This window comes from Heloderma suspectum, chromosome 2, assembly GCF_057233095.1.
Source record: "Heloderma suspectum isolate Gila_16-S chromosome 2, 16-S_ref, whole genome shotgun sequence".
Lineage (NCBI taxonomy): Eukaryota > Metazoa > Chordata > Lepidosauria > Squamata > Helodermatidae > Heloderma > Heloderma suspectum.
In genome coordinates this window covers 277,909,424-277,920,846 of record NC_139459.1, presented here as the reverse complement: position 1 = coordinate 277,920,846, position 11,423 = coordinate 277,909,424, and the positions used below count along the sequence as shown (strand labels likewise).

The window sequence follows — 11,423 nt, the reverse complement described above, 5'->3', positions numbered from 1 at the left end:
TGTTGGTTAATTTTAAGCGCAGCATTTTTATTTCAATGCATCGGTCGACTAAAATATTGATACGTCAATGTGCCTTTTTGCACTTCTAAAGAAAGTGGAAGATCTTAGAATGTAATAAAGCTAGCACTCATTATTAGAAGGAAAGACCATCTTTAATAATTTCTCTCATTCTGTAATACAGTAGCAACCAGGGCTAAAATAGCCTCAAAACATAAAACGAGCATGTGTCATTCATTAAAACAATCCCCTCACCCTTGAAGCTCTTTATTCTCCCACTCAAAACCTGCAGTTTAAATACTTTTGAGTATTTAAATTGTCAAGCACTTAAGTTTTTGTCAGTAGCTGGCTACAGCAGTAAGAAACAGACTTGTTTCATCTCCAAGCAGAAGAGTAAAGGAAAGGTGGCTGGGATATTAGAACTCTTCAACTGGATAGTGTAATTATCCTTCTCCAATCAGGTGCCTTCCAGATATTTTGGACTACAACTCCCAGCATTCATGACCACTGGTTCTGCTGGCTGGGCCTGATGGAAGTCCACAACATCTAGCAGGCACCAGGTTGGGGAAGGCTGATGTAGCTGGTGCCACAAATCCAAGGCATCCCGAATGCCTAGCATATGGAAAACTGAAAACACATCAAAAGCCCCCTTCCACCACCCCCCTTCCAATAACAGGACACCAGCATTCACCTATTGAATGTAGGAATCCTCCTCTACAAGTCTAGAAACATCCCCTCCTTCACCAGTCCAGAAAGATCTCCTCTTTCCAGTGCACCAAACTGTTTTTGAAGAGGAGTCTTGGCCTAAATCATGTACCCCTATCAAAAAGCCCAGTTTAATGCCCTGAATTCAGCCCCTCAACATTTAGCAAGTTCTATCTGAAAGTCAAACTTGTGGCTTTTAACATGCTGGATTCATTAGGGAACACAGTTTAGAGTGGATTTGTCTGACTCAAATTCCTTAGCAACCTGAGGACACTCCCAAGTATTTCAGCAATAGTACCACCACCACTACTCATTTTGTTAATCCAGTTATACAAGAGTTTCATGTCAGCAGGAAGTAAAAGATCAGTAAAACTCCTTTTAGAAACTGACCAGCTTGTGCCAGTTGAATCACAGAACTTGTTCCCAGGAGGTTATGCCCCACTTACCTTCAGTGAATAATTCTGCATTATGCTCAGGCAACAAATTTTCCCTTTCATATTTTAAGGGAAGAGGATGCTTGTACCTACTTATATACAGAAGTGATCTACATATTAACTGTGAAGTTGTTGTTGGGCAAATAACACACTATCCTCCTAAGCTTTCTGCTCAATCCTCATGAAAAAAATAAAACAAGTGAAAAGTTTCAGGCCTCTATAGAAAAAAGCAGGCATGGATAAGGTGTGGTGATAGGGCAAGCACAGCTATAGTAAAAACCCAATCTTCAATGTGTCAGGTCCCCGTCCCCCCCGCAAATCCAAATCAGACATGACAGGCCAGTCCAAGACAGCTGCTTTTCCACAAGCTTATTTAGAACTAATGCTTACAAAAAACAATGGAGATCAGTAACAGACCTTCACTTCAACCCTACACATACAATGGCCAGGTTCAGATGCAACAATCATGGCCCATGTGCCACCACACCCCCTCCACACCACACCCCTCCACACACACCTCTCTTGCACACCCAGGTTTGATGCTTATATCCTGGCTCATTAAACCACACACCAAGAAACTATGGCTTAAGCATGGTGGCTTATAAGCACTACTTGTTAGGATCTGAAACCTAATAAACCAGGATATAAGTCTGGAAACTAGATGCATAAGGGAATGAGGAGTACACAGGCACTATTCTCATTCTTTGGCTAATAAGACATGGTTTATTGGCTTGAGAGTGTTATGTCTGAACTGAGCCAAACTTTTTGCTCTCTTCCCCTCCCCCAAACTGCAACCCCAAATTTTGATGGGGGAAAGGATAAGAGGGGATGCTTCCATAAGTTTGGAATAATAACCATACAGTAGTATTTTGGTGGATGCCCAAATAATGTATTTAGCAAAACAAACCCCAAGGAGAGTGGGACTGCAAATCTTAGCAAAGTTATTTGTAAGGGAGTTCCATTGAAATCAGTGGATCTTACTTCCAAGTTAGGATTGGGTTGGTGGAGCAGCAGGAAACAAGTGTGTCATCACATGTTCCTGCTATAACAGCAGAAGCTGTGTTGTAGAACCAAGCCTGCAACTGCTCATAAGCTCAGACTGGTGAGCAAATGAAGTATCCAATCTGTCAGAAGAACAGCGGCTGCATGTATAAAGGAAAAACAAATTTAAATCTAACAAGCTATGGGAGGAAGACATAAGGAAAGTCAAGTAGATTTTAATACTTGGTTATCCCTGATTAGTAGCCCAGAGATTATCACATCCACCTGCCAACACACATGCACATAATTTAGAAATAGTCCCAAGGATTGCTCCACCAATCTCATAAGAAGTCAGAGCTAGTACAAGTACAGCAGGGCTCAAAACTGCCATCAGTTTTTTGTTTTGACATTTGTGATGCTGGATAGGGAAAGAGTCCTGAGTGCCCTTCCAAAAAGGAATCTTAATTTTGATGAGGAACACTCTTAGGCAGGAGAAAAGCTGAACACAGGGTGCCTCCCCCTTGCTAAAAACCATGAGAGGCAGCACGGGTAGGAAGGTCTCGATTGTCTGGAGAGAGGTTAGGGTCTCGTGGCACCAACACGCTGCGCTGGTATCACAGCAGGCTGGGATGTTGACTGGTGGGAAGGTGGAGGGGCAGAGGCAGAGAGAGGTAGTTGACAAGGACCCTGGCCAATAACCAGTCGGGTGGAAAGAATGACTGAGGAGAGAAAAGGGCCCAGTGTGGACACATGAAGCACTAGGAACTGTTCCTGTGGGAAATGCAGGCCTTTTGCTGATGTCACCCCCATCCCCCTTTTTTAAACCAGCTTCTTGGCTTCAAAGAAACTTTTGAGATGCCTCATCTGCCAAACTCCAATGGCTACAAGAATGAGAGTCTGGACAATGGACCACCAGAGAACCCGTTGGTTCGTGCTTTCACTGGTTTGACGGAAGCGCTCCTCTCGCCACTGAGCAAAAGAGAAAAAACAAAAGCAGTTTAAGCCTCTTCCCCTTCCCACTCATAATCAAGAGCAAATAGACTACATTTTCACCATGGACTGATTAGGGGAAACAGCTAAATCTGTATGCCCACCTTCAGCACGCAGTGCAACAATAAGCTTCATGGGGGCAGATGTTCTGCTATAGCAGGGGTGGGGAACCAATCCAGTGGATGATGTCAGGGGGTGGGGGGCCCACCCTGAGGTCCTGCCCTTCCTGGTGTCATCTGTCCCTGGAACCCATTTTGCCTTTCTCTGCGTGGAGAAATGGACCTGGAACGTGTCTGGAGGGGCAACTCCTTCGGGCAACAGCCAGTCAGCTGCCTTGTTCACACACCTGCGGAGGGGGCAGAGTTTGGGAGGGAAACCTCCACAGGCTGGATGGTGAATGACCATGGGCCACATTCAGCGTATGGGGTGGAGGTACCCCATTCTTGCTCTGTATTTCCTCTTAGAATGAGGCCCGACCTACGGGGTGGAGGTACCCCAAAAGAAGAACTGCATCATGTGAGCAGGTACAATGACAACACCCCCATCCCACTCCCCAGCATTACAATTCAGATAACATTACTGAAGCCTCATAGGAAGCTGCCTTATGCCAAGGATTGCCTACTCTGACTGGCAGCATCTCCCCAGGGTCTCAGGAAGTGCTGTCCTTCCCCACCGTTTGCTGCCTGGTCCTTTTAACTGGAGATACGAGAGAGTGAACCTGGCACCTTCTGCATGAAACAGAGGTGACCTGCTGGAGTCCCCCTCTCTCTTACCCGCTGGTAGTTCTGCTCTTTCTGGATCTGCTCAATCTGCTCCAAGAGCTGGCGCACACGCAACTGCAGCTCACTCAGCTTGTCTTTGGCTGCGATCTCCGCGTAGTCGTTGGCATGCTCCCCAACCTGGATATCAAGGTGGACCCTCTGCAATGATGTGAGAAACAACAACAGTCAAACCTCTGGTCTGCAGATACTCCCCAGGAGAAGAGGCCTCCTGAGCTGGTTTGGCAACTGAACCAGTTAACAAACTCTCCCTTCCACCATCACTTGGATCCTCTTACCAGCATGCCTCCTGCAAAAAGGGAAAATTTTGAGGAATTGGAATGCAGGCAGATCTGATGTTCCCCAGGTGTGTGTGAAGTAAAGGTGAATCTGCCCTCTGAGCCATACTGCCGGGACAACACCACCTATAAAGAGAACAACAGAGATGTGAGAAAACCCAGTATCCCAAAAATATGTTTATGTTTGGGTTCCTAGTTCACACAAACATAAGCAGTTTGAGTAAGGAGTTCAACGATCTTTCCATTCATCCCTCCTCCCTCCTCCCCATGTATTATGTATTAAACATCCAAAGTGTAGTCCATGCTTAGGACAAGTTCAGCACTGCAGTCAGTCTCAACCAACAGCATTCTGTCAAGCTGTAAAGCCAATATATTATAAACAAATCCACGGAGGGAGCAATCCTATGGCCCCTAGACAGCATCTGGGGGGCCAAAGGATAGTTCAGATTCCTGGATCTGAGGTCGGAGACAGCGCTCCAGCCTCAGGTCCAGGAGTCTGGGCTCCCCCACTCCCCCTGCCCCTTGCAGCTGGTGCAGACAGAACCTCGCCAGCTGCCTCTCCAGGGTGCAAAAGTGACTTCAGAGAAGAGGTAAAGGGGGCATTTCTGTGGGCAGGGAGGGGAGTGGACTGGGGAGGTCAGCTTCCAAAGAATCTTCCAGCCTCCCCAGGCTCCTTCCGCCCACTCCACAGAACCTCAGCTAGACAGGCAAAAATGCCCATCTAGCCAAAATGCAGAGTGGGAGGAGCACGGAGGCGAAGGCCTCCTCCGTGCTCCTCCTGCTCTCCATAGGATCCCTGTCAGCCTCTGAGTCCAGAGGCTGACAGGCACCCCGATAGGACTGCACCCTAAAGGTCTTACAAACAGGTGGAAGTTGTCCAAGGAAGGGTGATTTCATACGTAATATATAATAGATGTTATAATAGCTTACTGTTGTGTTACAGAGAGCAAGCAGATACTCTGAGAATGGGTTCATAGTGTCTCTATTCAATCTGACCTGTATGCTATCGCAAATAACAAGATAGCCCCCTGCTACGCAAGGTTTAAATCTAAGTTCGAATGTGAGAGCTCTTTGAAGCTTATCTCCAGTTTTACCCTTAGAAATGCCCTAACCCAGCTTAGGATGCAACAAATGGTAAATGCTGTTTTAGAAGGGCATTTTAATAAAATACTTTACGACTCTAGATTCTGCCCATATGGCAGTGGGTTGGTATAGGACCTTCCCCTCTACTTGTTTCACTGTTTTATTTTCTCTATGGCTAGAATAAAGTTTTTAAAATGCGCCCTAACAGGGAAAACTCATTAGCCTGAATTGGAGAAAAGTGATGTTCTCTTCACATCCCATAAAAGGGGAATCCTATTTGCTGTGGCAAACTTTGCCCTCTCAGCTTCTAAAATTTGAGCTAACTTCTCACCCCCCATGTAGAATGACAAACAAGTTTTATTGATTATGAATGGTTGTTATTAATGTTTTGTGTTTTGATGTGTTTACATCCCATAAATGGGATACCCTATCGACCATGGCAAACTTCACCCTTTAGCTTCTAAATTTGAGCTAATTTCCCACACCCTATGTGGAATGATAAATAAGTTTCATTGATTATAAATTGTTCTTTTAACATGTTATGCATTTTATGCCATATTTTTCTGGTTCCAGTGGCCATTGTTGGAACCAGTGGTTGTAACAATAAATTCATTCACTAAAAGGGACCAGGGGAAAATATGACACTATACAGTTTTCTATGCACATTGTTAAATGAGAGCACAATCCTATGCATATTTAGACAGAAAAAAGTCCTACAATTCCCAGCATGCCCCAGCCAGCATGGCTGGTTTGGGAATGCTGGGAGTTTTAGGACTTTTTTCTGTCTAACCTAAATAGGATTGCACCTATAATCTCTCAAAAGGCATGCTGCCTAGACCCTTCTTTGGGGATAAGGGTGATGGCCTATACAATGGAAAGCTCTATATACACATACTACTGGCACTCCATAATGGTGGGGCAGGCACAGCCTCTAGACTCTGTAGAGGAGACGTCCTGGACAAAATGCAATTTGCCCATGACCCCCCCAAAGCAAAAATATCCAAATGGTTTTTAGTTACCCAAAACAGACTGTTCCAGAAGCATCTATACCACTAGCCCAATGCACTGGCAGTTTCCACAAAAAGGGGAACAAACTGCCCCCAAAAGGGGAACAAAGGACCACAAATCTCCTTCTTCATTCCAGATCTAGTAGCTGAACACCAAACGCCAGACAACAGACCAGACCAGGGGTGCTTCCAGACAAGGCATTTATTATGAAGCTCACTTCTTCATTCACTGATTTTATGGGTGATTCCAGATGACGTTGACCCTCAATTTGTAGCCCTCCTATGTTTTCCCAATTCTTCTCCCTTCTTTTTTATTACCAGAAAAATAATCTCTTAAGGAAGAAAAGATGGAACAGCTGCGCAATGCCATTTGATTGTTTGCTCTAGGATCCCTCCATCTGGAAGCACCCCAAAAGAATATAACCAAACACAGGCTTTTATAACACAGCCCAAAAGCTCAAAAACAGGTGGGTAGAAGGCACATCAGGATCTACTGGTACATCTCTGGGTGCTTTGCACATACAGCAGACTCCCAATTGTCTAACAACAGCAACTAAGGGTGCAATCCTATGCATGTTTAGACAGAGAAAAGGCCTACAACTCCCATGCTGGCTGGGGAGTGCTGGGAGTTGTAGGCCTTTTCTCAAACTAAACATGCACATGCCCTAAAAAGCTTGCCCCCTCCCCCAACTTAGGTTGCTGAGAAAGAACTCTTGAGGGGAAACCAGGAATGGGGTTTTGGGCAAACGTTCTTCTTAGCTTGCTTTTGGTACTGATCAGAAATCCTTGGGCTAAGCATGTGCTCAGAGACAACCTGTTCCTTAAATTTTAGCATACGTGTGCCTGCACCAGCCACTATTCTGCACCTGGCTCCGGTTGATTGCTTTTTCAAAGAGCCCTGAGGTCAAAGTAGGTCCCAGTCTGCCCACCACTACCTTAAACAAGGGGTGAGCAGACTTCAGGCTTGTGGGATCTACTTTGCTTTTTCCAGCAGATCTACCAGTAGGCATACGGGTAGAAAAGGATCTATCTGCCTTGTGCCCACTCCTGACTTACGCCGCGTGCTCCTCCCTGTGCCTTTTCAGCAATAATGTTCTGTGGTTTCACCACATGCGTCCGCCATCAGACTGACAAATGCACCAGAACAAACTGCTGGGCCCATGTGCCTATATACCTTCTCATCGGGGTCCTTCACTTCCACAAACATGCCCAGGCCAGGAGTAGCAGGAAGGTACTCCTCCCGTTGCTTATCGAACAGCTGCGTCCGGTAATTCCCTGTGAGTCAGAAGGGAGCAGGATGAGGGCAAAGCCGGCCGTTAAACACGTAAACCGCTCGTTCCCAGACATAACCCTCACCATCTACACCCCGTTTCCTCCAGCATCCGCCTCTCCCACCGCGCCTAAGCGCGCCGATCTCTTCCTGGCCGGCAGCCCCGCCTCGGCTCTCTATTGCCCGCAGCCCCCAAACCGCCCCCCAGTTCAGTGCCCCCCCAGCTCCCCCGCCCGCCTCCACTCCGGCCCCCTCCCCGCGCACCGATGACCATGGTCTCGTCCGGGATCTCCTCGATGAAGCACTTGCGCTCCGTCTCGCCCAGGTGGAAGTACAGAGCCCACCCGGGGGACGCCAGCCCGGCCACCAGCGCCAGCTGCCACAGCACGCTGGGCCTGCACCCGGGAGCCGCCATCGCGCCGCGCCTGCCGCCGCCGCCGCCGCCGCTCGGACTCTCGAGCCACGTAATCGCTGGAGCACAGGGCTGGCGGCGGCGGGACTACAACTCCCAGCGATCCCATGAACGGAAGTGTATGGGAGGCCCTCCCCACGCCCGACTGGCGGAGGCGCCCTTATACCGTTGCTACGATAGGCAGCAAGTGTGGCGGGAGCGGAGCGTCAGGCGCGGGGCTTCCCCTGACGCTCTGCGCCGCATTCGCCTGCCCGGCCCTTCCCTCCCCCACTCCCGGCGCAGCCAGCCCCCTTCCCCGCTGCTGGGCCCGCGAGGAGCAAACCTCTAGGCCGGGCCACTGGAGGATGGTGGCTCCTGTTTCGGTGGGGCTGTGGTTCCCTTCTGGGTTTCCGTCAGAACTCTAAAGAGGCTATCCAAGGTGCTGACCCCTATCTCCAAAATGGGCCCAGCACTTTGGATAGCTCCTTTAGAGTTTTACCTGGTTCTGACGGAAACCCAGAATGCAAGCACAGCCCCACTGAAATCGGAGCTACTAGCCTCCACCGGTTCAAGAGTCTGGTGTCGAAACTTAAATGTAGTGCGTCTTTAGAACGGGAACGGAGCGCTGAACTTACTGAAGATAACTGACAGTAAGAATCAAACATAAACCCTGAGTTTGAGGGTTAAGGTGGAGAGGGAATCCAAGGATGGAGCTGGCCAAGGCTTCCCTTAGCTTTACCCTGTAGGCTGGGAGGGAGGGTTGCCCCAAATTTTCTCTGCCCTCCCTAAACATTTTTTTTACAAATAACAGTTTACAATGTTGTCTTTAAAAGGCCTGCAAACCAGAAGAACTGCCCCCCTACTTTCTTGGCACCCCCCTGGAACTTTTAGGTTGGCTATGGGCCTGTTACCCTGTATCTCCTACTCCCCATTTTCTAATTTATATTCCACCCAACACACCACATGCAGTTCTCATATGTGTGACTTCTCTTCCCCCCCCCCTCATTTCATTATATGCCAGGGTTATATACCCCCCCACACAAACACACAGATATCACTCTGATATTGTAGTATTGCAGTTAGGAACACAGTCCTCAATCGAGTCAGACTCTTGATCCATCCAATTCAGCTCTAGAACATAAGAAGAGCCCTGCTCGATCAGACCAAGGTCCATCTAGTCCAGCATTCTGCTCTCACACTGGCCAAGCATCTGCCTGTGGGAAGCCCACAAACAGGCATGAAGGCAATTGCACCCTCCTCTTTGTGTTTCTCAGCAACTGGTAAGCAGAGGCATAGTGCTTCTAATGCTGAAGGTAATATAAAGCTATCTTGATTAATAGCCATTGATAGCCTTATCCATAGATTTGTCTAATCCCCTTCTAAAGCCATCCAAGTTATTGGCCAGTATCACATCTTGTAGCAAATTCCATACTTTAACTATCCACTATGTGAAGTACTTCCTTTTATCTCTCCTGAATCTCCCACCACCCAGCTTCACAGGATGAACCATGTATTCTAGTATTATGAGAGAGGGAGAAACGCTTAAGAATATAAGAAGAGCCATGTTGGACCAGACCCAAGGGTCCATCTAGTCCAGCATTCTGTTCATGCAGTGGCCAACCAGCTGTCGACGGGAAATCCACAAGCAGGACAGGAGTGCAAACAGCACTTCTCCCCATCCACTTTCTCCACATCGTGCATAGTTTTGTACACCTCTTATCATGTCTCACCTTACTCACCCTTTTTCTAAGCTGAACAGCCCAAGATGTAACCTTCCCTCATAGGGGAGTTCCTCCAGCCCCGTGATTATTTTGGTTGCCCTTTTCTGCACCTTTTCCAGTTCTACAATATCCTGTTTGAGGTGCGGAGGGGACCAGAACTGTACACAGTATTCCAAGTGCGATCACACCACAGATTTGTATAAGGACACTATGATATTGGCAGTTTTATTTTAGATTCCTTTTCTAATTATGCCCAACATGGAATTTGCCCTTTTTATAGTAGCTGCACAGTGGGCCAACATTTTCATCAAGCTGTCCACCACAACCCCAACATCTCTTTCTTGGTCACTGCCAGCACAAATCCCATCAGTATATATGTGAAGTTGGGAATTTTGACCCCAACTTGAATCACTTTACACTTGTTTACATTGAAGGTATTTGCCATTTTAATGCCCATTGTCCGAGTTTGGAGAGATCATTTTGGAGCTCTTCACAATCCCTTTATGTTTGAACTGCCGTAAATAATTTGGGGCCATCAGTAAGCTTGACCAGCTCACTGCTCCCTCCGAATTCCAGATAATTTATGAACAAGTTGAAAAGCATCAGTCTTTGTACAGATCCTTGTGGGATCCCACTGTTTACATACCTCCATTGGAAGAATTCACTATTTATTTCTACTCTCTGCTTTCTGTACTTTAACCAGTTACTGATCCATAAGAGGATCTCTCCTCTCATTCCATTACTCCTAAGTTTGCTCAGAAGTCTTTGATGAGGGACTTGGTCAAGTCTTTTGGAAGTCCAAGTAAATACTTTTCACTGGATCACCCATCCATGTTTATTGACACTCTCAAAGAAAAGATTAGTGAGACAGGATATACTTTTGCAGAAATCATATTGATTCTTTTTCAGCAGTACTTTCCATCTACAACAGCGTAGGCAACTTGTGGCCCTCCAGATTTTTGGGCCTACAGCTCCCATCATCCCTTACCATTAGCTATGCTGGCTAGGACTGATGGGAGTCACAAGTGGTGTGACCCTTGCTGATCTACACTGACTCGCAGCAACTCTGCAGTTTTCAGAGAGGAGTTTTTCCAGCCCTAGCTCGAGATCCCAGGGACTGAACCAGGGACTTTTTGTATGAAAGCATGTGTTCTACCACTGAACTATGACCCCTCCCTAGTTCCCACAAACAGAATCTAGTTTGTGGATTTGCTTAAGGATTGTTAAACAGGGCCACCTACTACTTAAGGGCTAGACCTAGAATCACAGAATAGTATCATAGATCAGTAGGGTTGGAAGGGGCCTATAAGACCATTGAGTCCAACCCTCAATTGAGTACAATCCCCCTACAATACAAGTGCCCTATGAGAGAACTATGGGCCACTATGAGATTACTGTAGCAGGACAAGCACAGAGACCAAGATGCTACTTCTGTCAGCATGTTCCTACTAGCATGTGCACATCAGTAGCCTGGCTGGCAACCCTATACTCTTGCCAATGCCTTATACTATACCTGGGGAGGTGCACACTTCAGTTTTGAGAATCACATTACTCAGCTATAGATTTAGGATGGTAATGGCCTTGGACAAAGGTACAACCTCTTGAATTTTCCAACTGTAAAATGCGAACAACAACTGAGTTAACTGTGAGGGTGAGCTCAAATATTTCTGAGCATTAAAAATGTCACAGAAATACGTTGGGGCTTTTTTCTTATTGAATACCTTACATGAATACATTTCTAACTATTCACTTAAGAGAATCAACTGTCTATGCAGCCTATCAATTAG

The 11,423-nt window shown here is 46.8% G+C and overlaps 1 protein-coding gene across 1 annotated transcript; it reads right to left on the bottom strand.

The window, feature by feature from the left end:
• Window positions 1–130: 130 nt before the first annotated feature.
• On the bottom strand, window positions 131–7,979 carry LOC146354647 (transmembrane emp24 domain-containing protein 9). Its single transcript, XM_084839451.1, has 5 exons — window positions 7,789–7,979; window positions 7,429–7,529; window positions 4,165–4,290; window positions 3,881–4,027; window positions 131–3,086 (listed from the first exon to the last, which is right to left on the bottom strand). The coding sequence occupies exons 1-5, from the start codon at window positions 7,937–7,939 to the stop codon at window positions 2,937–2,939; spliced, it is 675 nt and encodes a 224-aa protein (XP_084695577.1). The 5' UTR covers window positions 7,940–7,979; the 3' UTR covers window positions 131–2,936.
• Window positions 7,980–11,423: the final 3,444 nt, after the last annotated feature.